General features: G+C 59.7%; 1 protein-coding gene across 8 annotated transcripts; it reads right to left on the bottom strand.

Annotated features, from left to right (window-relative positions):
• Positions 1–585: 585 nt before the first annotated feature.
• Positions 586–26404, bottom strand: TEAD3 (TEA domain transcription factor 3). 8 transcript variants are annotated; one of them, XM_062625583.1, is made up of 14 exons: positions 26173–26404; positions 14331–14584; positions 11432–11496; positions 9378–9440; positions 9185–9247; positions 6768–6779; positions 6315–6452; positions 6057–6100; positions 5888–5949; positions 5433–5566; positions 4562–4735; positions 4068–4208; positions 3719–3871; positions 586–3096 (listed from the first exon to the last, which is right to left on the bottom strand). In XM_062625583.1, exons 2-14 carry the CDS (start codon positions 14464–14466, stop codon positions 2983–2985), a joined length of 1299 nt encoding a protein of 432 aa, XP_062481567.1. In that variant the 5' UTR covers positions 14467–14584; positions 26173–26404; the 3' UTR covers positions 586–2982. The 8 variants fall into 8 exon arrangements, with proteins under 8 accessions (XP_062481567.1, XP_062481571.1, XP_062481569.1 ...); XM_062625587.1 differs by lacking the exon at positions 26173–26404 and adding an exon at positions 15086–15173; XM_062625585.1 differs by lacking the exon at positions 9378–9440 and having other exon boundaries at positions 26173–26403.
• Between the last annotated feature and the right edge of the window lie 1176 nt (positions 26405–27580).

A 27580-nucleotide genomic window follows, 5' to 3' on the forward strand; every position in this document is an offset into this window, starting at 1 on the left:
ACTGCCCAAGCCAAGCAGTTTCCCCTTACTGCTCTTTGATGGAATGACTTTCAGAGGTCTCTGGAGGCTTGAGGAAATCAGAATCCCAGCCTGGTTTGTGTTGGAAGGGACCTTAAAGCTCCTCCAGCTCCAACCCCTGCCATGGGCAGGGACACCTTCCACTAGAACAGCTTGCTCCAAGCCCCTGTGTCCAACCCGGCCTTGAACACTGCCACGGATGAAGCCCAGGATATGGTTGGCCCTTTGGGCTGCATTTCTCAGTGGTTGGTCAGACTCAGTCCTCTGTCACCTGATGCCAGTGTGGGCAAGGATGTGACCCCCTAAAATATGTGTCCATGAACCCAGTGATGCTGTGCAGCATTTGCCCCAGGGTGGGCTAATCCAGCAGTCACCTTCCCTACAAAACCACCCCTGGTGATGCAACCACAGCAAAATGCTGTTGGATGTGGTGTTGCAATGCCCAGAACTGTGGTCCAGGGGGAAGCACGACCCAGCCAAGGGGTTTCATGGGCTGCAGCAACCCTCATGGTCCTGTCTGGTGGAAGAAAACCACAAGAAATAAACCAATATGAACTTCAGAACCACTTGAGCCAACCCATGAACAAATAATTTTAATGGTTTTCTTTTCAGCAGACTGTAGTTTTCTCAGAGCTCCACAGTCTCCTCTCTTTGAAGTTGGACAGATACAGTAAACACAACAAATATATGATACAACCCATCACAGCTGGATTAAAAAAAAATACACAAAAAATATAATACATTAAAAAAAAAGGATTTTTTTTTAACATTGTGGACTGACACAGCTCTAAAAATGGTGATTGTAACCCTGGTAAGCTTTACAAAGTCGTTAAAAAAATAAAACAGTACTTCATGTGAAATTCATAAATACACTGGAGGAGAACAGAGGGGATGGGGGGGATGAGAAAGTGTCTCTGGGTACCAGGCAGCGTGTGCGGGGGGTGCGGGTGGGCACCCCGGGATGGAGGGTGCAGGGATGGAGGCAGGGATGGAGGCACAGACCAGTCCAGTTCATGAAGAGCTTTGTCCCCCAGCAGGGCCGGGAGCAGCGCACGCCTGTGTTCTATGGTGGGGAAGTGCTGAGTTTTCATTCCCAGAGTTTTTAGGTCAGTGAGTGAAATGGAAGAAAGAAAAAGAACCACGAAACAACAAAGAAGCATGCTACATATGAGAACTCGGCCGGGCAGCCCCGGCACAGCCCTGGGATGGGGTGCCCATGCCTTTCCCTGGATTTTTCCCTCTCTCCTTCCCCCATGCTCTGCTGTCCCTGCTCCATCCAGGCCCACCACCGAGTGGCTTCTTTCAGCAGCAAGAGGTTGAAGTCCCCGCATCTCACGGAACATGGCACCACAATGGCAGCCAAGGCCCTTTCCAAAGCTCTGGGGCTGTCCCTGCTCTCTACACCTGGCAGCATCAAGCCTAACCCCCCCCAGTCCCATCACCCCTGGCTCCAGCACCCCTCAACCCAGTCCTGCACCTCCCGCTGCCTTCACTCCACAAGAAACCCAGCCAGACCTGCCCATCGCAGGCTCCTCGTCCCCCTGCCAGCCTCCTGCCACCCTGTACCATGCCACCGCCTCAAATGCCAACCTCCGCCCCTCTGCATCCCTCTTGTACCCTGGGGATGCTCAGCCCATGCAGAGCCCAGGGACTGGACACGCTGCCTGGGCCGATTTTGGGATGCAGCCACAAAAGCATCTCCAAGCAGAGCCAGTCCCCTGTTCTGGTGTCCCTCCTGTCCTCTGCCCCCTCTCTGTCCCTCTCTGTCCCAAATTCTGCCCGCTCGCAGCCTGGTCCTGCATTGCACAATGCGCTGCTTCTCCCTGCTCCAGCTGCCTCCCCAGCTGCTTCCCATGGGATACAGGCAAGCCAGCCGGAGCGGCTGCGGGGAGCAGCTGAAACCACAACAGTCAACACCAAAAAAGTCCAAAAGGTGAAATAAACTCCAACAAAAGGATGGAAAATGCAAAGTAAATCAGGCAAATCCACCCACAGTGCTCTCTCCTTGATACTCCTCAGCAAGCAACCACAGCGGGTACGTTTAGCCTGGGTCACCCCAAGTGCAGAGCTCAGGGGATCCCACTGCCACGTCTGCAGCCCCTCCTGGAATGGGGACACCCCCAAATCTTCCCTACAGGAGCTGTTCCCCAAGCCCAGCATGGCTCTGACCCATCAAACTATTGTGTCACCTCTTCCATCACCAGCACAGGGGGTGAAAGGAGGTCCTGGACACCACAGAGGGTCACAGTCCTGGTTACAAGCATGGTGTCTTCTTAAAAAGTATTAAAAAGCACTTTAATTTAAAAAAGAAAGGAAAAAAAAAAGAGCCATAAAAAAACAAGATTGCATCGTCAATGGCCTCCCAGTTCTGTGCCACCGGCTCCCAGTGCCTCACCTGGGCATGGAGAAGGAGCATCCTGGGTCCCCTCCACCCTGTCCTACCCTGCTCCAACCTCAACATTCCATCCCCATGTCCCCACCAGCCTCCAGGCAGCACTGATGCCAATCGGATTCAGATCAGACCTGCAGTGATGCTGCTGCCATATCCTCCAGCCCATCCGTACTCGCTCCTCTCCGCTCAGGACTGGGACCAGGACCCTCAGGTGCAGGGTGAGAGGAGGGGTTGTCCTCTGCTCCGACATCCCGCTGCTGGCAGTGGCACGATGGGCTCCCGGCCTTCCTCAGCCTCTCCCCATCCAGCTCTGGATGCGGTTTTCCTTTCTCCCTACACTTCCTTTCCCATTCTTCTTTTTTTTTTTTTTAAATTTATTAAAAAAAAAAAAAAAAAGAAACTGTTCCTAAGTCGAAAACATCTGCGTCACAAGTCAGTCTTTTTTGGCTATTGTTTTTCTTCCTCCTCCTCCTCACTTCAAATGACTCCTCACGAGGCAGTGGGCGCGGGTGGCTGCTCAGCACAGCCCCCTCACCCCGCACCTTCATACCCCCACCTGTCCCCAAGGGCCCCTAGTCCTTGACCAACTTGTAGACATGGTGCTGGGCGCCGTGCTCGCTGGTGGACACCTCGAAGACGAAGGCGATGCAGAGCAAAGTTTCCTGGGTATCCCTGTTGGTAACAACCTGCGGCAGAGCACACAGTGCATCAGGATGGGGCTGTGCCCATGGGGAGATGCTGTTACTCGTGGGGTTGATGGGCTCGGACACTTTAATTGCACCATGAAAAATGTGCTACCTGTTATTTAGAATCCTAGAATCAATCAGGTAGGAAAAAAACTTTTGGATCATCCAGTCCAACCCTTACCCCAGCACTGCCAAGGCCACCCCTAACCCATGGCACTGAGGCCTCGTCTCCACGCTGTGTGAACACTTGCAGGGACGGTGACTGCAGCCCTGCCCTGGGCAGCCTGTTCCAATGCCTGAGCACCCTCTGGGGCAGGAATTGTTCCTCAGCTCCATCTAAACCTGCCCTGGTGCAGCTTGAGGCCGTTTCCTCTCCCATGTTCCTTGGGAGCAGAGCCCAGCCCCTCCTGGCTCCATCCTCCTGTCAGGCAGTTGTAGAGACGTTTGGGGTGTTGCACAGGCTTAGGCACAACCAATTTAACTGCACTACCAAGAGCTTGCTACCCAGTTTTTGGGGGCTCAGGTGTATATGCACTGCCAAGGCTGAGTGCCCTGGGACCAGGTAGCACACAGCAGGCTGTGTCAGGGTGGGAAATGCTCCCTGGAAAAGGAAGGGAATTACCTGCAGGATGGTGAAATTCTCCAGGACGCTGTTCATCATGTACTTCTCAGGGAGGTGCTTGAGTTTGTGGATGAAGTTGATCATGTACTCGCACATGGGAGACCGGTGGATGCGGTAGACGAACCGGCCGTTCTCCAGCCGTGCATATTCCGTCTGTGGGGCACAGCCAGGGTGAGCACTGGGAACCCAATGGCACACGGAAAACCACACGGTGGCCAACTGGGACATGGTGAAGATGGCCTCTCCGCTCCCATGAGTCCTACACCCAGCTCTGGGGCTTTCTCCATCCTGGAACCCACTGTGGACCCGATTCCCACCCCTTCCTGATGCAGTGGGGCGTGGGACTCACCTCCACCTTCTCCACGACCTGCTTCCCAAAGGAGCACACCTTGGTGGAGACCGTGATGGTCATGTTCTCTGCACTGCTGTACTGGCTGCTGACACCATAGAAAGTCCCTGGCCCGTCCTGGATCGTGCTGTTCAAATCCGCCTGGAAATGATGTAAGATAGAGGGAAGAAGTTCTTAGTGTGAGGGTGCTGAGGCGCTGGCACAGGGTGCCCAGAGAAGCTGTGGCTGCCCCATCCCTGGCAGTGTTCAAGGCCAGGTTGGACACAGGGGTTTGGAATTGGATGAGCTTTAAGGTCCCTTCCAACCCAAACCATTCCATGATTCTACAATGAGCAGAGATGGGGTCCTCTTAGGTGACATACCACCCAGCTCTCCATGGGAATAGGGGACACCAGCTTATGAGCTGCCCAAGATGCTCTCACTATGCTGGCAACCTGCACCAAGCCCATGGCTCAAGGACAACCCTCCCCATCTTCATCCTCCCAGCATCGTACCCAAAATTTGACGAGGAAGAAGGAGTTCTGGGGCCCACGCTCATAGAGCTCCTTGAGGCCACCTTTCTTCTCGGGGAACTTGTCGTAGATCTGGCGGATGTCCACAGCCTCCAGCAGCGGGTCACTGTACGAGGGGTTCGTCTGCCCGATGTGTACGAAGAGGTGTTTGCTGTACTGTAAGGACCGGGGTGGGGAGATGAAAACGAGAGGTGAGGTGAAGCAGGAGGTAAGCTTGCAGCCCAGAAACCACCCTTGTGCTGGCCTGCATCAAAACAAGAGGTAGCAGCAGGTGATCCTGCCCCTCTGCGCTGCTCTCATGGAGCCTGCTTGCAGCACTCTGCAGTGCTGGTGTCCCCAGGACATGGAGGAGTTTGAGCAAGGCCAGAGGAGGCCAAGAGGATGCTCAGGGGCTGGAGCACCTCCTGTACGGAGCCAGGCTGAGAACATTGGGGCTGTTCAGGATGGAGAAGAGAAGCTGCAGGGAGACCTCAGAGCAGCTTCCAGTGTCTGAAGAGGGCTACAAGGATGCTGGAGAGGGACTCTTCATCAGGGACTGCAGTGACAGGACAAGGGGTGATGGGTTCAGACTGAAACAGGGCAAGTTCAGGTTGGATCTTAGGCAGAAGCTCTTCCCTGTGAGGGTGCTGAGGTGCTGGCACAGGGTGCCCAGAGAAGCTGTGGCTGCCCCATCCCTGGCAGTGTTCAAGGGCAGGTTGGACACAGGGGCTTGGAGCAAGCGGCTCCAGTGGAAGGGGTCCCTGCCCGTGGCAGGGGTTGGAGCTGGAGGAGCTTTAAGGTCCCTTCAACCCAAACCAAGCATGGGGACAGGCACATCCCACCCAGGTGCTGGGGACACGCAGGGGACCGTTACCGTTTCAGCATCCCGTGGCACCTCCATGAAGGCAGAGTACTCGAGGAGCCGGAGCTTGGCGGAGGCGATGGTACGGTCCTGCCAGACCGGCACGGCCGAGGCGGCTGGTGGGAGCGGAGCCAAGGGCTCATAACCTGGAGGGGGACACGGACACCATGGGGTGAACCCCCCTGCACTGCTGTCCTATTGTATCCCCCACCCACCCAGATCTCCCAGCACAGGGGCCTTCCCATGGGATGGCCAAAACATGGGATGAAAAGGGAAAGGGACGTGGAGGTGGGAGGAGACAGACCCGGGAGCAGCAGGGTCCTGCTCATCCTGGAGCTTTCTGCTGGGTTTAAACCAGTTTTTTCCCCTAGAACCTGCAGGAGGTGGTGGGAGGGTGGCACAGGGCAGAGGACAAACAGGACCAAGCAGGTTGCAGTCCCTCTAAGGAGGGCAAGGGTAGCACTTACTGGCTAGTGATGGAGGCATGGGTGGCTGGATGGGGTAAGCTGGTTGTGCAAATGGTTTAATGCTGGAAAGCAAAGAGCATCATTAGGTTAATGAAGCCTGGGCTACCCCAGCCCCTCACCAAGGGGGGGTCTTGCCCAGCACTGGGCAGTGGAGGGCTCTCATACTTACTCCTGAGAGGGTCCAGGCTGTCCTGGGATAGGCCCACTCCAAAACTGGGAGAACAGCACAGGGAAGAGTCAGCGGCTTGTGACACCCCCAAATTCCCCTCCTTGCCTGCTTCAAACTGCCTTGAGTCCCCATATCCCCCCTTGCATTGCCACCAGGGCTGAGCGTGGCCATCAAACACTATCCCCTTGTCCCCTGTGCAGGATCCGTGTCCCCCCCACCCCAGGGTGTCCCTGTATGGGTTCGTGGGGCTGTCCTCACCCTGGGGGCAGCGGAGAAGACAGCCTGAGGAAGAGGAGGAGGGGGGCTGAGCTTGTTCTGCAGGACGCTGGCTGACACGATCTGCGCGGAGGACATGGAAGCCATGCTCTGCAGAGCCTTATCCTTCGAGACCTGGTCCTGGGGGGGACAGGAGGGAGATGGGGAGTTATAGGGGCAAACTGAGACCCCCCCTCAGTCTGAGTGTACAAAAGCTTGGAGCTGGTCGTGCAGCCCGGCCAAAGGGCCAGGGCAAGTGGATGCCCCCCCCACCCCAAAAGCACTCTTGTTAATAAATGCTTGAAGCTTGCAAACGTCCCCTGGGCAAGAGCTGCTGGGGCTGGAAGGTATCGCCCCTGTCCACCCCCCCGGGGATGCAGAGGATTTGAGCCCCTCCACAGGAGCAGGCAAAAGCAATGGGGAACAAAAGGCATCACAAACCCAAGCTCAACTTACCAAGTTCATGGCCTGTCCACAAAAGAAAGGAAAAAACAAAGGTTAGAGCCTCGTGGGAGCCTGTGGGCACTGTGTGCACCCCCAGTGGGGTATCCCCCCCCCCCCCAGCTCATCAACACAGCCTGGTCTGGGGACTGAGCCCCTCGACCACGGGATGCACATGGTGGGCACCGATGCCTGGGCTTAACTCCCCCCCCCCCCGAATGGGACGCCAAAGCCTGCCCACTGTCTTGGGGGATTGTCAGCCAGCATCTCTGTTGGCTTTGTCATAACCTCTGCAACCCTTAACATCCTTCACAACCTCCTCAGCAAACCCCAACACTTGCAGCCAGGGCACAGAGAGGAAGAGCCACCAGCTCCTGTCCTGCCCAGCACCAAATTCCCTACAGCACCACAAGGAAGACCCTGGGCACAACCCATCTGTGCCGTGTGTGTGTTCCGACAGGAGACCAATTCTTTTTGCCTTTGCCTTTTGCTGGGCAGGAGCGGAGGGCTCTGAGGTCTTCCCTCACAGTAGGGCTGCTCCTCCAGCCACATCACCAGGACACATGGTGCTGGTCCCACCGCACAGCCTGTTTTCCCTCTGAACCCTCCTCAGGGATCAATCACTTCATCTGTTTCCACCTGGGGCAGCGCAGGAGCATGGGCATGCAGCCGCACGCAGCACTAACACGTGCATGACTGCAGCTTAAAATACTTCTATTGCTCATGGGAGGGAGTGTCCATTCAATGGGACAGGCACTGGGAGAGGGCAGAGGGGTGCCCATGCCCGGCTTTGCCTCCCAGGATGGCTGGGAAAAGACGTTTCGCATCCACAGTGTATTGTTCAAAGGGATCCCTGCCCTGGCTGTTCCCTGCTGGATTCCTCCAGGCAGCACGGCCAGGGATGGAGAGCGCAGCCATGGACACTGGCCTCCATCCCGACTCCAGGGGTCATTCCTGCCTCTGACTCCCCCTTGCCCTGGGCCCTGCAACAAGGGAAGCTGATTTTTATCTATTTGATTCGGGGCTGGGAGCTGCGTTTAAGGTGCATGAGCCCAGAGGAGCCTCCCAAAATAGTTTTGGGTGCCCTCTCCTAGCCTCCCCCCCAGACCAAACCTACAGGGGGTGGAAGCACTCCTGGCACCCCACTCATGGGGCACCAGTGTCCCTGCTGAAGGGATGTGGAGGTTATGGCTTGGTGGGCTCCTGGGCAGGGTGAGCCAGAGCTTGTTAAAGCTCTGGGTGCCAAAATGCAAGCGCCAGCTCTGACAGTGGCCCCACTGCCAGCCTCAGTGCTGGACACTCGGGCACAGCATCCAGGACAGGGACACAGGGAGCAGATGATGCCTTTGGGACCTGGAGGTCATGGCAGGGAGCTGGAACCTTTTCTGGGCTCCTCGGCAAGGCAGCAGGTGTCCCCCCTGGATCCTGCCCATGGACATGCTTCCTGGTGTGACAGTCTGGGAACACCCCAGCGTGCACAGCCCAGCCTGGAGCTGCTGTCCTCAATGGGTGGCAGTGCAGTGAGGACCACTCTGTTCCACACCTTGCACCATGCAGGTCCAATCTGAGCAGGGCTCGGTCCTTTGTCAATGCCCCCAGTCCTGCCCGTGCCCCATCATCATCCTCCCCACCACCGCCACGAAGCACAGTGGGACCAGTTACGGAAGGGTTAGTTGGGCTCCAGTTAGGAGGAAGGAAGGAAAGAAAAGCGAACCAGAGAAGAGAGGATGATCCAGATTTTCCTCATTCGGCTCCCTTGGCTCCTGGAATCACGGGCTGCCCTGGCACCCCCACTTCTCCTCCTGGGACCCCTGTGTCCCCTCCACAGTAGCATGGCCCCATCCGAACCCGCTGCCGTCCTCATCCCTGAGCTGCCACCTTGGCCATATTCAGACCCTCGTCCATCAGAAGTCTCTGAGCTGGCAGCCTGCAGAGACCCGAGAACCCCCCTACTTCTGCCCATGTCCTACCAGCACCCGTCACCAGCGGGGCCAGGTCTCAGCTTACAGGGGGACAGCCCTTTGCACCCCTTGTTTGACCCTCACTGTCTTGCCGGCTGCTCTTGGGGAGGAGGTCCTACCCTTCCTGGGAGAACTCCTGATAGCCCAAAAGAGGGGTGCAGCCCCACGGATCACCAGAGGAGGTTTAAACCCCCATTTCCCCATAGTGGAGTCCTTGCTTGGGCGACAGGAGGGGATTTGGCACCCAAATTCACTCTTCTGGGGGAGAAGGAAGGGCTCTGCCTCCCCTCCCATCCTTGCACTTCTCTGTGCATCCTGCAGTGATGCCTCTAAAAACCCATCTGGTCCCAGAAGCCGAGGGAGGGGGAAGGAAAACCAAAACCACCAAACCAGAGGTAGTAAAGGAAAGCAAGCGGCACACCGCAGAGCCGAGGGCGTTAGTGGTCAGCGGGCGCGGCGGCGGGCGCGTACCTTCAGCTTGGACTGAATCTCACGAGATTTCCGCCGGGCAAGAACCTGCAAGTGGCTAGAGACCTGCAGAGAGAGAGCAGGAGAGGGGGAACAGCAGAGCCGTCAACCAGAGGAAAGGAGGAAGGAGGAAAAAGGGGCTGCCCATGCTCACAGAGACACCGCCGCGGACACCTGGGCAAGGGCACCAACGTACCTTGATGCCAACCTGGTACTCCCGCACCTTCTTCCGAGCTAGAACCTGTATGTGGCTGGACACCTAGCGCCCGCCACGCCGTTCGGAAAGGAAAACACAGAGAGCGTGAAGATGTGTTCATCCCTGCGAGGTGGGATGATGTTCCTGGGGAAGGGAGCATGGAAAAGGGGAGGCGTGCAGGGGGTGATGCTCCTGGAGATGCAGAGGGTCCTGTGCCTGCCACGAGCTGGAGAGAGCAAAACTGGAGGGGCTCTGGTGCTGCTGCAATGATTGATGCTGGTTTGTGCCCCCCTGTTTGGGGTGAAGCTCCTCGGAGTGAAGCTGATGCAGTTCGGGGGGGGTCCATGTTTACCACGTCTTGGGGCTTCCCAGACAGAACCCCAGCCCCTGTGAGTGCAATGAGCTGCTGCTTGCAGTGTTGAGGGTACAAACCGGCTGGTTTGAGGGGCCCCTGGGTTATCCTGCAGCGGGTATGCAGGTCCCAAGGGAGCTCCAGGAGGGACCAGCTCATTCCCCTGAGGCTCCTGCTGATTTTGCAGGTGGGAAAGGTAAGAAGTGTTGTGAGGTTTTGGTGTCTAGGCCCTCCTAAGAGCAGGATCCAAAGCAAAGGGGCTGATGTACAGGCAGGAAGGGGACAGGCAAGATACTTCTCCCACCAGTGCCAAGCTGGACAACAGGCTGTGCAGGACACGACTGCACAGAGGGGACAGTGCCACATGCACTCCCCCCTGGGAGTGCTGTCACCCAGCACTGAATCCTTCCCCACATGAAGAAGGGGTCCAGGGAGCCAGTTGAGCCTTTAAGCCAGAAATAAAGCACTTCTCAGTGCTGGTCTGAACACGGGGACAGTGGCTGAACCCTGGTCCCTCTCCCTCCAGCATCAGTCCTGGAGGGATGTCCCCCAGCCAGTGCCTGGGGACCAGTGTCCCTCCCTTGAAGGGACTTGTGGCACGGGACAGTCCCAACACAAGTGTCCCCATGCTCCAAACCCATCAGTCCCCTGCAGTGGGAGACAAACCCACTCCCAGCACCACAGGTCACCAGCTCCTGGCTGGGGACCACCACAGAGGGGAGGGAAAAGCCACCAGACATGTGATAAACAGACACATCCCATCAAGGGCAGTGTGTCCTCACACAGGTTTGATCTCTGGCAGAAGGGTGAAGCTGCTGGGATGGATGAGACCCTGCTCATGCAGGCAATGGAGGACCACTGCATGCTCCCTGCCCTGCTGGCATCGGTTTCCCTCAGCACCAATCCTTGCAGGGCAGCGAGGCTGGAGCAAGGGCTCTGTGGGACTCCCAGGTACCCAGGACCTGCACAGCCTCTCCCCTGGCCAGATGGGGACACCTTGGGATCAGCCTGGGGGCTTTGGGGATGCCTTCACTGTGGTGTCTGGCACAATCAGCATAAAGCCTCAGGCCGCACCAGGGCAGGTTTAGATGGAGCTGAGGAACAATTCCTGCCCCAGAGGGTGCTCAGGCATTGGAACAGGCTGCCCAGGGCAGGGCTGCAGTCACCGTCCCTGCAAGTGTTCACACAGCGTGGAGACGAGGCCTCAGTGCCATGGGTTAGGGGTGGCCTTGGCAGTGCTGGGGTAAGGGTTGGATCAGATGAGCTTAAAGGGCTTTTCCAGCCCGGTTGATTCCATGATTCTAAGGGCCAGAGGTGGGAACGGCCTCCAGATCCAGGTGGAGCAGCAAAGGGATGCATGGATGTGTGTGGATGCACACACTGCTCGGATGGAGATTCCAAGGCTCCTGCTCCCATGGGTGACCCCAGCACAGCCAGGGCGGGCTGGGTGCTGCCTGCCCCATACCCCAGATTTCAGGGCACCCACAGATCAGGCTGGCACTGACCATCCCGAGGGTGTTTGTGCTTGAAAACAAAGCTCCTTGCAGAGGATGAGGGTCCTGCTGGCAGCAACGGTGGCTCCAGGAGGGGATAGAGAGGATGGGTGATGCAGCCGGGCACCCACTCGTCCCCAGGCTTACCTGACCCCTCCCCCTGCACCCCCAGAGTCCCCCCAAGAGGAGAAGCACAGCTATGCCCTCACCTGCTTCCTCGTCCGCGTCTTCCCCGTCCGCAGCTTGATGTACCGGGCTATCAGTTCGTTACGACCTGCCAGCAGAGCCAAGGGTCAGCCCGGGGGAAATGGGGGACAGGGGCACCAGCACCCCCCAACCCAGGCTGAAGATGCTGGTCCTTAATGAGGCTACTCCTTAAATGAGGCAAGTTCTTAACGAAGGAGGCACTGCCAGGAGATGGCGCTGCCACGACAGCTCTCTGGCCCGAGGGGACATGGGGTGGCTCGATGGGATGTTGGGGTGACCCTAGGGGACGTGGCCAGACCCCTCCAGGCCAGCGGCACCCACTGGGTCTGGCAGCCCCCAAACACAAAGGGGCTCAAGGGGGGTGACAGCGGCCCCCCACGGACCCCACCACAGCCCTGTCCCCAAACGGGTCTCCACGGACCCCTCAAAGCCCAGACAGGGCACCCTGGGAGGACCCATGAACCCGCTCCCTGCATCCCTTCCCACCAGGACCCTGGGGCGCCCCCCCCGGCTCCCCGCTTCCCGTTCGCAAGCTGGCGCTGGCCTTTCCACCACTATTTCCTAACGTCCCGGGTCTAATTCGAAGCAGAAGTTGCTTTTGCACCACATTTTGGGGGCCAGCTGTGGCCAATCTCTGCTCGAACGTCAGAGCAGCCGGGAGCTTTCTTGTGCCGGCCGCGGCCCCCCCCCGCCGTGCCCCCCGCGCTCGGGGGCGGCCGGGAACGCCACATGGAGCTCCATGGACCAGATGGTCGCGGTTGGAACTTGTCGAAATGCCCTTGGAGCGGGTTTTGGCTTCAAAAAAATACATCCCTTAAAAAGTAGATCTACGATCACACCCCCCCCCCCCATCCTTTCCTTCCAGCACAACCAGCCCTGGAGCAACTGGGACTTCCTGGAGGAGGAGGGACACACACAGGGACAGACAGGGCCAGGTGCCATAGGGGATGGCTGCGCTGTGCTCGAGATGGGTGCTGGCAATGGGGCGCATCCCAGTGGCACCCTGAAGCACTGAGCACAGCTCCCATTGCTGCTGCTATTCCCAGCCTGCGCCCGGGCCTCGTCGGTGCCTAACAAAGGGAAAGGCCACATGGGTGTCCTCCAAAGCTGAGGGAGATGGTGCCTGCTGTGGGGTGTGGGTGGAGGGGATCCAGTGCTGAGCCCCAGCCTGGGGGTACCCAGCCCTGCAGCAGCCTCCAGGTCACATCAGCTCCTGAGTCTCTTCCTCTCCTTACCCAGACCAAGGAAAATATGTGAAATAAATATATGAAATAAATATGGGAAATAAATATGGGAAATAAATAAGGGAAATAAATGTGGGTGCCTTCCTGTGGGCAGCAGCCAGCACCTCCTGCACCCATCCTGCCTCGCACCTCGCCCCAGCCACCACCCCAGGCTGTACTGTCCCTGTCCCCCATGATTCACCCAGGCCGGTCCCTGTCCCCCGTGATTCACCAGGGCTCGTGCCATTCCCTCCGAGAGGGCACGTCCTCCTCCAAATTACCACATTCCCCAAATTCCTCTCCCCTGACACCACCACGTGAACCAGTTGGACGGGCTGCGTTAAAAATAACCCGGCGGGCAGCGAGTGGAGAGAGGGGGCCAGTCCCAGCCCCCCAGCTCCCACCTGCTTGCTGGCATCAGTGGGGCACAGGCTGCTGCGGCCATGGGCATCCCATGGGACACCCTAGAAGAGGTGGGTGGTGGAAAGCTGCGGCCCCAAAGCACCTTTATGTTGGATGCTGGCATCGCCGGTGCCACCGGTGGCTCTTGGGGTCCCCAGTAAGCTCAGCACCACTGGCTGGGGGTCCTGGAGTGGGGAGGTGCTGGGGAGGGTGGAGGGAGATGAAAAGGATCTGCCGGGGGGGGGGGGGGGGGGCGCTGCCTCTTTAAGCAGCTGCCAGATGTCTCCGAAAGGCTGGAAAAACCGGTCGGGGCTCGGCGTTAGGGCCAGGCTCCCGGCGGCACTTCAGCTATTCCCGGAGAAATCCAAAAAATGCACCCGCTTGGGAAGCCCTGTGCTACCCCCCCCACTCCGCTTTGGGGGCCCCAGCAAGCAGGGTGGCACAGGGAGCTGGTGTGGGGATGGGGATGGGGACAGTGGCACGGTGATCACCACCAAGCCTCATCCTCTTTGCCCTTCTCTGTGAGCCATGGCAAGTGACATCCTGGGTGGGTGGATTCTGGAGGCTGGGAACGGAGGTGCCAGCCTTTGGCACTGCAGGGTGATGGTGACATCGTGAGCCATGCCCGAGGTCACCAGCCCTGGGGGTGACAACATGGGAGGTGGAGGGGAGGAGGGACGGGGACACCATGACACCTTCCCCTGCTCTTTGGTGGCACCATACACCCCGTGCCAGCATCACCTCCTGTCCACATCACCCATCCTCATCCTCTTCCTCCCCACTGCAGAGCTGCCAAGACGGAAGTGTTCTGAGAGACACCAGAAACTAGGCTGAGAGCACTCCCAAACTCATTGCACCAGTGGGGCCAACCAGCCCTGCTGCTGCCAGCAAAGCCACTGACAGCTGAGCCAGGTGCAGGTGGCTCAGGGTGGGCTGGTGGCTCTCACCACAGGGTGCTGCCCACCCCCAGGTCCGGTTGGGAAGGGTTGGGAGCGATGCGGAGGCGCGCGGGAACGGGAGGGCTGGTGCTGGCCCCGCAGTCCCGCACCCGCTCCCTGCCCCACGGCTTCACCAAACCAGTCGTTCCGGCAGGGCCGAGAGAGGGAGGGAGCAGGAGGGAGAGCCAGGCAGAGGGAGGGGATGCGGGTCACTGCCACCTCCCTGGTCCAGCTCTGGGATGCACCCAGAGTAGCTGCTTCTGCTGTTGGGGGGTGCTTGAAGGTGATGCCCCAGTGTGGGTTTGGGGCAGGAGGTTCTGCTTCACCCCGTCACTCACCGTACATCTTGCCCTCATCCGAGAGGATGATTTTCCGCCGGCCGCAGGGGGGGTAGATCGCCAGCGCCTCCTGGAAGCTCTGCTCGATGTCCGGACTCCACACACCCTCGGCATCATTGTCCAGACTCTTGTCCATGCCGTCCTGGCCATCTTCCCGCCCCTCCCCGGGGCTGCCACTGGCGTTCCAGCTGTTGGACGCTATGGTGCTGGCTGCTCTGGGCTCCGATCCCGAGCCCCCACGGACACACGACAACCTGCAGGACACAGGGACACCAGTTAGACCCAGAGACCCTCACTAGAGCTGCAGTGACAGCATGAAGGTCATTTCCTAGCACCGGCCCTGTCCCCTGTTGTACCCACAGCTGGGAGCAGCATCCTGGTGCAAGGCATCACACCCACAAACAGGCTTTCCTTGGGGGCAGAGCCTTGATTTCTATGAGTACTCCCAAATCCAAGCCACCAATGGTCTCCCGGGGTCAAACTAGAAAATTTGGGGAAGGAAACAGCCCAGATGCTGCATTATCCATGAGGAGCTTGGGCACATGGTGCCCATGGGTGACACCTCAGGACGGGGCAGCAGAAGCCCCACAGCCTGTGAGCCCCAGCCCCACACCAGCACACACACACACTCAAAAACTGCCCCCAGCCCCAAACCCCCCCACTCTGCTGGCAAAGGCAGAGCTGGGATGTGAAAGGAGACATTGGGCTGCTCCAAGCCAGACCCCGTTAATGGGAACCATGTGCCAGAGCCCTACCCCTGGCACCGGGAGAGGCCCCCGGCCCTGAGGATGCTCTGCCCGAGCGCTCCGCGCTGATGCTGGGGAGCCTTCAGCCCCCCTCCTCCTCCTCCTGCCCTTGCCCGGCTCCCCGCGCACTGTTTCGCAATAACATGTTTGGCGGCAGCTGCGGGCGGTGGGAGCGCAGAGGTGTCTCCTGCGCCGCGCTTCCCGGACGGGCTGGGAGTGTACAAAGGTCTCCGGCGCAGACATCTCCTTTTAAAGGAACTGAGCCGCCGCTGGCTCCGGCGCCCGGAGCCCTTCTCTTTTCTCTCTTCTGTTCTCTTTTTTTTTTTTTTTTATTTTTTCCTTTTATAAATTTTTTTGCCCCCCTCCCCCCCCCCCCCCCCCCCCCCCCATCCCGTCCAATCCCGTCCCCATCCCGTCCCCATCTCTCTTTCCCCCGTCCTGATGCGATGTCAGCCCCGCCCTGGTCCCTGCCGCCCGCCCCTGCCGCCGTCCCCCCGCCTGCTGCTCCCCCTCTTGCCGAGCGCTGTGGCCAAATAAGGAGAACTGGATTGCAGGATGGAGCCAGGCGGCCAAGGCGGCGGCGGTGCCGGATGGGCCCGGGCCACCCGAGTCCCGCAGCGCCCCGGCTCCTGTGGCACGATGAGTCCCACGTTATCCCGAGTGCCAGCGCACCCCAAGTCCCACCGCACCCCCGCCGTTATCCCAAGTCACACAGCATCCCAATCATTATCCCAAGTCCTGCAGCATCCCAGTCGTTATCCCAAGTCCCACAGCACACCAAGTCCCATGGCACACTGAGTTCTGCGGCACCATGAGTCCCATGGCACTCCAAGTCTCACGACACCCCAAATCCCATGGCACACCGAGTCCTGTGGCACTGCAAGTCCCACAACACCCCAAGTCTCACAAAATCCTGAGCATTATCCCAAGTCCCGTAGCACACCAACAGCACCTCAAATCCCACAGCATCCTGCGCCTGCTGCCGTGCTGCTCCACAGGGCAGCCCTCCAGAGGGATGTGTTGCCCAAACCGAGTGGACTGTCCAGGATATAGGAGGATAAGAGGACACTAGGTGCCAGGCAGGGATAATGCAGGTAGCGCATGGAGATGGCCCCAGTGGGTCCTCCCCTGCAGTAGGGCTCCGTCCCAGTGTGGCACCTACAACTGCCTCGCTGGGTGCTGAGCCCTGGCTCCACTGTGGCAGCCCAAGAACACCCAGAAGACCAGGACCCCCAGACAGGGGAACCAGAGATCCCGCAGCTGCAGCACAGCAGCCCAAGACCCTGCAGCCCTCAGAGCCCATGGGGGCCTGGGCCCCACAGGCCTGCACCAGCCCAGGACCCCCAGAATCCCAGTACCCTACAGCACCACGAGAGGGGAAAACCCCAAAAGCTAATGCTGGGGGTGACTTTGCTTTGCCAGGAGGAGCCACCAGACCCCCTGTCCTCCCCAGCTGAAGGGCGCTTTTATAGCAAAGCAACAGGACCAAAGGCAAAGCTATAGGGCCATGGACAAAGCTATAGGTCTGCAAGCAGATCTATGGGGCTGGTTGCACCAATGCAGGCATGATCCTGGATCAAGCATCATGGCCAGTGCCCTGGGTCACCGTCCCTGTGCCAGACGCTGCAGGCACAGGCAGGGTTCCAGCTCACGTCCCCCAGCCCAGAGCTCCCCAGCCCCTTCCCACTCCACTGCTCCCCCCGCAGCAGGAAAAGCCCAGCCCAGCCTTTGCAGGGAAGCCAGGAGAGGAGGGAGCGTGATGCCGGGGCTCCTGCCAAGGTGCGAGGAAGCAGCTCCTCCTCCTCCTCCTCCTCCTCCTCTTCCACCGAACCTGCTTTCGGCTGGGCTGACACTGGATTTCCTGGAGGGAGTGTGCAAGGCGCTGCGCTGACGCAAGGCACGGCCAGGGCCGCGCTCCACCCTGCCCTTACAAAACACCACCAACAGCAGCAATTAGGAAACTGGTGTGGCTGGACGGGCTGCGGAGGGACCACCGGCCAGACCTGCTCCGGGCAGGGAGGTGACCGGACCTGCTGGGAAACATGCCACCAGCTCCTGCCTTCGGCTGCTCCCCAGGCACCGGGGGGACAAAACCCCTCCCGTGGTGCAGGCACCTCTGCAGGGCTTGGGGACCCCAGGACCACTGACCTGTGGTGGGGATGCTCACCCCCATGGGGATGCTCACCTCCCATGGGAATGCTTGCCCCACCATGGGGATGCTTGTCCCCATAAGCAGGGATACTGGCTGGCAGTCACACCAGGGGGACCACCCCCCCACGTCCAGCTCACTCTTCCCATGCCTCTGTGGGGTACCATGCTCCAGTCCAAGGCTTTTAGTGGGTGCTGGAAGGGGGCTGCACCCTTGCAAGGTCCCGCAGTCGTGGCAGGATGGGTGCACACAACAGGCAGGGGAGGATGTTGTCAGGGAAGCCCTTATCTCCCTGCAAGGCCAAGGCTGTGCCAGGGGATGGTGTTCCCACAGGATCACAGTGCTTGGCCCTGGCACCATGTGTGGGGGTGTGACGCAGACCGTTGTGCAGGTCAGGGAGAGCTGCTGAGGGCTGCAGAGCCTGGAAGAGCCACAAGAAGCCTCTTTAACCCCTGCAAAAGCAAAGGGGAGGTTGCACAGGGGAAGGCTGCTTCAGACAGGGTGTTTTCTGCTGGGTGGCGGGAAGGAAATCTTGTGGAGGCAGGGTCTGTGGTCAGAGCGGTCGGTGGGCACCCGCTGGGGCTGGGTGCGGGTGCCGAGCTCAGGAGCAGGGTGCTGCCAGGACCAGCACAACCAGCCACGATAGGGATCAGTGCAGGGGAGAGCAATGGGAGCACGGGGACATCACTGCTGAGGGCTGCAGGGCCACAAGGCTGTCAGCCCCACAGAGCCCCCGGGTATGGGGAGCTCCCTGTCCCCATCTTTGTCCCATGCCACCAAGATGGGGGGAATGGGGTATTCCTCTCCCCCAGTGTGCTCAGCCCCAAAAGCGTGACCCCAGCCACCCCTGACCTCCGTGGCTGGTGGCTGTGTCACCTATCTCTGGGTCCAGCATTGCCCTTTGCGATGCTATTGCCACAGCATCCCACTGAGCCACCAGGGACTCAGGGCATGGCATCTGCTCACGAGGGGGTCAGCAGCACAGAGCGTTCCCTGTGGAGACCATTTTTGAGGGGACAAGAGCAGTACCAAGGTTCCCTCCTTAACGGGGGCTCCCCCAACCCACGGCAGGGCACTACCAGCACCCAACAGGACGATCACCTGCGGTGCTGGGGACACTGGTGGGACAACAGACCCCAGGTGGGGGGGTCTGGCTGCATCCCAGCTCCATCCCACCTTCCCGTGCAGGAGGCCTGGAGGGATCCAGCCCTTCTCCCTCCCTCCTGCACACAGACCCCACAGCAAAAGGATAAAAGTTCATGGACAAGCCCGGGCAGGCCTGGCACCGCGCAGTGCTCACCTTGCACCTTCACAGCCGCAGCACTGCGAGGCCACCGGCAGCCCTCCCCATCACCATGACCAGTGGCATCCACACCCAGGGGTGAGGGGAAAGAAGGAGCCCCCATCGCCCCTCGTGCTGAGTCTGCAGACCCCCATAGCCCGCTCTGTGAGACCCCAAATGAGCAAACCCTAAAGCCGAGGATCCTGCACACCCCAGCTCCTCCCCAGCCCATGGGGCTCAGCACGAACATTGCCGGGGGGGCTGACAGCAGGCTGCAGGCAGGCAGAGGCCTTTGTTAACGTGCTCCTCGTGTCAGGCAGGGGACCACTGGCTGAGGGCAGTGTTCCTGCTGCTGCCTCTGCCCACACCGTGACACTGGCAACAGGCCCTGGATAAATGCTGCCCTCACGGCCACGGCCACCAGCCTGGAGAGCCCTTCAGAGCAAACCCAGAAACCTCAGGGCTCCCAGGGGACCCCAACAAGACCACGACACAGCAGGGAAGATGCTGCCCTGTCCCCTGCCGACCCCAGCGCCGGGCACGGAGCTCAGCTGAGCACGACCCAACAGCGCTTTGCCTGCAATAGCCAAGTGCTTCTCACAGGAATCCTGTACCCCTTGGCAGCTCAACCAGGGACCCTTTGGGAACACCGTGCCCCAGAGCCTACCACAGTCCCACAGGGAACACAATCCAAGTTGCGTTCAGTCATCCCAGGGACAACCAGCACCCACTGAGACAGGCGACAGCAGCCAAGCAAGACCCCGCTCGGTGGGGAGGGCAATGGAAGGAAGTTTGTTTACATCGTGCTCCTCTTGCAAACAGCTCTCGGGCTCCAGTGAGGGATCCCCTAGCTTGGGAACGGAAGGGAAGAGCGGCCGCTCTGCTCTGTCCCACCCAGGTTTGCACCTCCCTGCCAGGGACTATCAGCCACCTTCACTCCAAAGGGACCCCAGAGTGCACTGGGGACAGGGCAATGGCAGAGCCCCCCATACACCAGCCTGGCTCCCCGTGAGACAGCTCGACTAATTTCCTCCCCTCTATCGCTTCCTGTCCCTTCCGGCTTGGCGGGCGGCTCAGGAAGCAATCGGAGCGGGGAAACCGCAGGAGGCCACGTGGCAGCATCCCACCAGGGTCCATGGTGCTGCCAGGGCTGCCCCAGGAATGTGCCTCCCAGCTCTGACTGGATCCCCACAGCCAAAGGGTCCCCCAGGCTCCCAGCAAATCCCTAGGCCCCTGCTCGCAGGGATGCGGCTGGTCCTCACCCAGCGGCCCAAGGCTGAGGGATGCTCAGACCCTTCATCCAAAGGGTGAAGAAAGAGGAAACTCAAGTGATTTGGCCCCAAACATTTTGGTAGGAAGGAGGGAGGGGACCAGGCAAACCCTGGGGCACAGCCCAAGATGCTTCCTCCTAACGGCAGAACCATGGGTGTCAAACCAACCCCTCCATATCCTCTTCCTCCAGCCTGGGTAGAGCAGCAGAGCCAGGTTTCGGCTGCTGGAGGACCTGAGCCAGTTTTGCTCAAGCCTCCAGGTTCAAGACCAGAGGGCAGGGGACAGATGGACACCGTAACCCTCCCTGGCCCAATTACGGCCGCCCTGCCCAGCCAGGCCGGGGCGTTTCACCCAGCATAAATAGAAAGCTTTTGCAGCATTAATTGCTCTCTGTGTTATGAAATGTTCTGGATGGAAACAACAGGGTTGGAGTTGCCTGCCGGGCACAGGCCACCACCACTGTGGCCATCCCATGACATCCCCAGCACCGGTGGCCAGTGGCACAGCCAGTGCCAGGCACTGGCACTCACTGAGGACCGCTGAATTCTCTTTGGTCCCGCATCAAAAAACCCAACCTGGGATGTCTCATACTGAACATCCCCTGTAGATGAGCTCAGGGTGGCTACTGTGTCCCATATCCCAAGGGGCTCCTGGCACTGCTTGTCCAGAGCGTCTCTGGGAGCAGGGAAGCCCTAAGGGCCAGCAGTAGTTTGGTGTCCCCTCATGCGGGTGGGCCAGTCGTCCCGGATAACCTTCCAGCCCTCAGACCTACTCCTGGGTGGAGAAATGCCTGCATGGAGGAGTTTCGGGTGCTGCTGACCCTATTTAATGCCATTGCAGCAAGGACAGGGAAAGCGTCTTCCTGGGGATGCCGGCTGCCAGGCGAGGATGAGGAGGAGGATGAGGAAGGCTGCAATGCATTTCACACCCACCCCCGGCTGCCTCCACCCCTGCGAAACCCAACCCTGCCCCGGGAGCAGCTGCCCGAGCTGCAGCACCACCGCGCTCAGCACCGGGAGGGAGAGGAACGCAGAGGGGCTGGGGCGCAAACACCGGTCCCCCCCAGCACCGGAGACACAAGGTTTTGGGGGCTCAGGCACAGAGATGCTCCGGTCTGGGACCCCACGTGACACAGCAGTGCCACCCCTGCGAAGGGGACACACTTCCCTGCCCCACCATGATGAGCATGAAGCTCAGGAGCCCGCGTTTAACACAGGAGATGGTACAACTGCTTGAAAGGAGGCTGTAGTAAGGGAGGGGGCTGGGCTCTGCTCCCAAGGAACAAGGGATGGGACAAGAGGAAACGGCCTCAAGCTGCACCAGGGCAGGTTTAGATGGAGCTGAGGAACAATTCCTGCCCCAGAGGGTGCTCAGGCATTGGAACAGGCTGCCCAGGGCAGGGCTGCAGTCACCGTCCCTGCAAGTGTTCACACAGCATGGAGACGAGGCCTCAGTGCCATGGGTTAGGGGTGGCCTTGACAGTGCTGGGAATGGTTGGACTGGATGAGCTGAAAGGGCTTTCCCAGCCTGGTTGATTCTGTGATTACAGCTGCCCAAACTGCATCGGTGATTTATTCCCAAAAAGGGATATTTCTGGGGTAGCACCACCCTACCACGCGCCCTCGTGCACGCCGGGTGCCCGTGGCAGAGCATCGCCTTCTCCCAGCACCTCTCACCACTTCCCAAGCTGAGAGCTGGAATCGGGCACAGCGACTCCCGCTCCCGCAGATTGAAAAATTGCTCTGGAATCCTCGGGGAGGAAAGTTGCTAAAAATACATGAGGGCAGGATTCTTGGTAAAAGAAGGAAGGATCTCTGGCAAGAAGCGTGGCCCAAGAGTGACGGGGAGCACCCAGACATCGGAGCCAGACCCTGACTCTCTGCTCCTTGATGCCGCCTGGACAAGGCTGCAAGTGAGGTCCATGGGAGAGCCAGAACCCAAACTCGTGCCACCAGTGAGTATGGGCTCACTGAGCCAGCACCGTGGCCAACTCACCCAACCAAGAGTGCGGGTAAGAAGCCGGGCAGCGAAAAAGCAGGATCCTACAGCTCCTACCCCAGACCTTTGCTCCCGGTCTACAAAGCACCCGGATCTTCCTGCTAATAAAAACCCGACGCTTGCCTGGGTCGGGGGCTCACGTGCCTGCGTGCGGGTGTGCTTTGTCCTAAACCCGAATTGCCTAAGCTTGGAAAGGGGGGGGGGGGAAGGCAGGAGCTGGCTGCCTCTGGGGGAAGGGCGGGCGGCGAGGAGCTGGCATGGGGATCGCAGCCCATCCTCCACGCACGCCGCGTCTGTAAACTTTGAACATCTTCCGGAGAGAAGTTAGTGGCTATTGTGAACAGCTGGATCTAATTGTGCGAGCAGCGAGGAGGAGACAGTCGTGGGGGGAAAATAATAAGGCTTGGCGCTCCCAGGCAAGGATCCCTGAGCCCGGCCAGGCCGCCTGCCTCCAACCCACCAGCAGGGAAACTGAGGCACGGAGCGGCGCGAGGCTCAGCATCTCCCTGGGTAATGCAAACCTGGCGCGGAGGCACGCAGGGCATTGCCCTGTGTGTGCCCCATTGCCCCGCGGCTGCTCCCAGCCAATGCAGGGTCACCCCGAACCCCACAGCAGCGTCTTCAGACCCCGGTGCTCGCTCCCGCTGCTCTGGGCACCGCACACATCCCTCCCTCCAGCCGGCTGCTTCCCGCAAGGCTCTGCCCACCACCTAAAATTAGCTCCAGCTCGGCCGGCCCATCCCCGGCCACCCCCTGCAGAAGGAGCTCTGCCAGCACACGCTGGGTCCGTCTGATCCCCCCCGGCAGCGAGGGGGAAGGGGATAAACCAGCCTCCTCCATTGCTCACATCTTGCAAGCCACCTGCGAGCGAGAGATTCCTGGGTTATTTCTTATAGGGTGAAACGCAGCCCTGAAGTCACCTTCTGGCTTGTAAAAGGATGGATGAGGGTGAGATGCGGGCTGGCTTTAGCCAATGGAGACCTGGCACATCTCATGACACAGCCCTGGAAGGCACTGGGCATGCTGGGTTTTGGTGCTGCTGCTGTCTCGTGGCAACAAACGGGATGCTGGGGACATGAGAGCATTATATCCGTTCGGGACCAGATGAGGGGACACACTCCAATGGGATCTGCATCACCAGGATAGATGTTCTTCAACAACTGGACGCTCATGTTTCTATGGACCCCATCAGCTCTGCCAAAGCAGAGCCCTATACGAACATCATCCCCAACTGCCACCCCAAGCATGAGACCGTGGGGTTCACAGCTTGTCACCTCCAAAGTTCTCAGCCACATGTGCTCACCACAAACCCTTCAACAACCTGCATGGGGACCCCAAAACAGTGCCCAGTGCCATGTTCCACCTACTCCCCAGCACCACGGGTAGGTGAGTGGCCATCCAGCACCACAAGGAGGTTCTGCTGGGCCCCTCACTCCCATTGCACCAAGCGGGGAAAACCAGAGCACCGGGAGTTGCAGCAGCATGTCCAGACCTGCAGCAGGATGCGGCCGCACGTTATCGCAGAGGGGGGGTGGCTGCCCCTGCCACGTGCCCGCTGCAGGCTGGCACGGGGACGGCCCCACTGCTCACCCCATCATTACCTCCCTCCCTTCCTCCCTCCAAAAAAACATTTCATAAGCCTCCACGTGACGGTGGCAATAGCGAACGCCCGCCCATGCGCGCCGGGAGCCTGCCCCAGCTGCAACACGCAGGTGCCTGGGCACCAACCCCAGGTTACACCTCGGACACGCGGATGAGGAGCTCAGAGCATGGCCTGGCCACCCAGCAAATCCCCTAGGGATGGGAGCTCCTGAAATAAAAGCTATTTGGTTATATCGCATCCAAAGCGGTGGATGTAACATGTAACACCTCGCAGCCCCGCCAGCCCCTTGCAATTGCTATCTAGAATTTAGTAAGAGGTAAGCACCTAGAGATGGGACACTTTTTGGACAGCATCCGTCCCATTCGTTGATGGGATCCTGACCCCACAAAGAGCCCTGGGATGGCTCTTGCCATGCAAATCTTGGCAGCACCCTTCATTAGGGCTTTGGAGCCCATTCTGCTCTTCCATTCTCTGCTTCCATGGATAGAAGAGGTACTAAAGCAGGAAAACACACTATTTTCCTGCAAACAGCCCAAAATTGCCCATGCCCCCAGTTTCCAGCTGAGCTCACCTGCCACCGGCCTCGTGCTCACTGCTTTTGACAGGAGCCACGCAGTTACTCGCTATTTAATACATTAATTACAGCTGATTGGCAGTGCCACCCCCTCCTCCCAGAGCCAACTTGCTCCACACCACCAGGAAAGACTCCTTCCCTCAGCACAGTGCCAGGGCCACCGGGATTCACCTCCCGACCATCTCTGGTGGTGGCAAGATGGGGATTAAATGGCAATTACAGGGAGATGCTGTTTTTGGTCTCATGGTAGATAGTGACGTCCCATGTATGTCATGGGAAATGGATGCAAGTCCCTCTTACTGATGGACGTGGGGGCTGAAGGCGGTTTTGCTTTGCAGGAAGGTGATGGTAGAGGTGAGATGGCTGCTGGAGGGTTCATCTCTGCACCACTTTGCTCCCCAAAATGCCCTGGTAGAAGGATCCCCCTGCTCCAAGCTGAGCCCTGACACTGCAGGCACCCCGGTGGGGACGAGGGTCCTTGCAATACCCAGTGCCACTCACAGAAGGCAGCTGGAGCCCGCTGTGGAGCTTGCTGCTTTCAAAGGGTTATTTTTGTTAGAAAAGCCAGTGCGGTGCCAGCCCCGGCAGGGATCTGGGTGCCCAGCATTTCCTGGGGACCGAAACATCCCCCTGTGTCACTCGCCTGGGAGGGGGTGACTGCTCACCCCACACTCATCCACAACCCCTTCCCATGGGAACGCCAGCCCCAAAAACCCAAACAACGAAATCCAGGGCCTTCTCTCAAGGGGGCACTTGTGCCCATCCTCTCCAGTGGGGAAGTGCCGGGAATGTCACTCAGACAGCGCCACGGTGACAGTCACTTTTCCCACAAGCAGGGTCCCAGCCCCACCACCCCACACCCATTTCTCCCCCAGTTTTGCTGTTGGGTGACCTTGGTGAGCCCTCGCTCCACATCCACTTTGGGGATCCTCTTCTCTCATCCCAAAGTGAAACAACCCACCCCAAAAGTGGGTGCAGGGAAGAGCTTTGGTGCCATGAAGGCCCCCAGAGCCGGTGGGTGGAGGGGAGGGGATCACCAGCCTGGCAGCCCCCCAGTTCTCTACCCATCACCACAAGCAGCCCAAAACCGGGTAGGGGGGTGGCAGCCCCACTGGCAGGGCCCCCCGGGACAGTGCCAAAGCCCTGACTCACAGCACGCACGTACCCGTGCCGGGTAAAGCGATAGGAGGGGACAGAGGACGCCGGAGCCCAAAATACCCCGGCGTGCCTGACACCGGAGATTATCGCTTTGCCGTGGGACGGTCGCCTGCCCTGGCTCCCCACAAAGCATCAAAAACCCCCAGATCTCTGCCCTCGCCTCTCCCCGTGCCAACCACCCAACGGCAATGGCAGGCTGCAGGGTGCCCACTGCCCTGGCAGGGCCTCCACTCCCATTTCCAGATGGTTTCTCCCCAAAATACAGGTGTTTTTCTCACCCAAGTACAGACCTGAGCAGTTTCGGGGGGTGGAGACGGGTGGCACTGCGAGGGCTTGGCCTTATTTTCCTTCCAAAGGGGTTAAGGAAGAAAAAACACACTCCAACCCCAACAAGGAGGGTGTAAAAATAAAATAATAATAATAATAATAAAGATGACACACAGCTGAAAATTATACACCTAATTGCTGCCTCGTTAGCAATGCGCCCCTATGACGAGGCACAAAGTGTTTAGCATACAGTCAGTGTATGGTCATCCCCTACATGCGTGTGACACACATGTAACGTGACATGCGTGTAGCCCCCACCCCCGCCCGGCTCAGCCCCCCAGTCCCGTGCTGTTTCCCGGGGGGAGGGGGGTGCAGCGGGGCCGTTTATCTCTTTCTGTAACGCCTGGCGCCTGCTCCCGACGTAGGGGCTATACCGTACACAAGGCCTCTTTGTAACCCCGTAGGTCCCTACAGGGGAACAGCCGGAGCGGGGAAGCAGCGCAGAACAGCCCCGACGGGGCGGGACCCTGGGGACCCAACGTGGGGGGGGGGGTTGGGGACACCTTGGGGACACCGCGGCTGTGCCCCTCACACACACACACCCGTCGGGGGGGAGCCCCAAGGGGACGGGCGGGGCTGCCGGGTGCTGGGGGGCCGAGGGCTGGGGCGACCCCGCCGCGTCCCCAGCACCCGGCGGGGCTCGGTGCAGCCGGAGGGCCGGGAGGAAGGAGGCGCCGGAGGAGGAGGAGAAGGAGGAAGGGGGGTTGGGAGTCTCTTCCCGGCGAGCGCTTACCTGCTCCGTGCTCCGGAGGGGCTGGGCCGGCCGCGGGTGCCGGGACCGGGGCCGGGCCGGGACCGGGCCGGGGCCGGGGCCGGGGCCGGGGCGGGGAGGGCGGCAGGAATGCGGGGAGCACGGCGGGCTCCCGGGTCCGCGCACGGAGCCAGGCGCAGGGACGGGAAAGTTTATGCAAGGGAGGAGCAGAAAGTTGGGAGTCAATCAGGAGGCGGCGGGGCCGGGCCTTCCTCCTCCTCCTCCTCCTGCTGCTGACCTCCTCCTCCTCCCACCGGTCCTCCCGCCCTCCCTCCCGCTCGCACCCCCGGGGCAGCGGCTGCGAGCTCCGCGGCTTCCCCTCCGCCGGGACGGTTTTAGGGAAAGGGCAGCCCCGGAGCCCGGCTCGTCCCGCGCCCTGGCAGCGCCCTCTAGGAGCCTTCCTCACCCTCCTCCTCTTCCTCCCTCCTCCAGCCCACAGCCCCGAGATGCAGCCCAGGGCCGGCGCTGCTGTCCCGCCCCGTCACCAGCCTGCCAGGGTCTTCCGCGTACATCTTCATCCCGCTCCACTCATCCTCACCTCCCTACGCTCACCTTCTCCCCTTCCACACATCATCCTTGTCCTCTGCATGCCCTCGCGCCGTGCCGCACACCTTCATCCCCCTCCTCATCGCCATCCTCACACTCTCACACCCCACCGAACGCCTTCATCCCCCTCCTCACCCCTCTCCAAACACCTTCATGCCCCTCTTATCCCCCCCATACACACCCTCAGCCCCCCATACCCATCTCTCCCAGACACCCACCCTACCCTGAGATACCCAGGATGGGGCTCTCAGCCCACTCCACTGCGATTTCCCAGGGGAACCCAGCCAGGAGCCAGCCGATGGGTGGTAACGTGCTAAGCCACAGCCGCTGATCGCATGCAAATCCCTGGCCATGACCCAGCCCGACTGTCGGGAATTGCGGCCCCGGGTACGGGCAACACGTGACAAAACCCTGGCCTCAGTGGCCATGGGGTCCAGCACGCTCCGTGGTACCCAAAAGCCCCCAAGGTAAATCAGGGAGAGCGTTCCTCCCTGCACCCTGCTTGGAGAGGGGATGTTCTTTGCACCCCATCCCTTCTCAAAACATGTTTTTCTAATCTTCGTGACAAGCTTGGTTGCATTGAAGCATTCTGGGACAAGACAAGCCAATGCTTCAGTCTGTAAAGCGGCGGTCTCCAAAGCATCCAGCGCATTCAGCAATCGTGTGTGATTAATAAAGCCATATCGCATTCTTCCACCCTTGGCCTGGTGCTAAGTTGTAAGAAATCTGGCTCCAAAACTGCAACAAAATGGTTGCTATTCTCCAAGGGCCGCTCAGATCCCTCGTTACTCATCCCTTACTTGGGCAAAAATGACATTGACTGCTCCTGGAGATGACAGCCTTA

This window comes from Pezoporus occidentalis, unplaced genomic scaffold (genome assembly GCF_034315485.1).
Source record: "Pezoporus occidentalis ecotype Australia unplaced genomic scaffold, CSIRO_AGI_Poc_V1 ctg280, whole genome shotgun sequence".
Taxonomy (NCBI): Eukaryota; Metazoa; Chordata; class Aves; order Psittaciformes; family Psittacidae; genus Pezoporus; species Pezoporus occidentalis.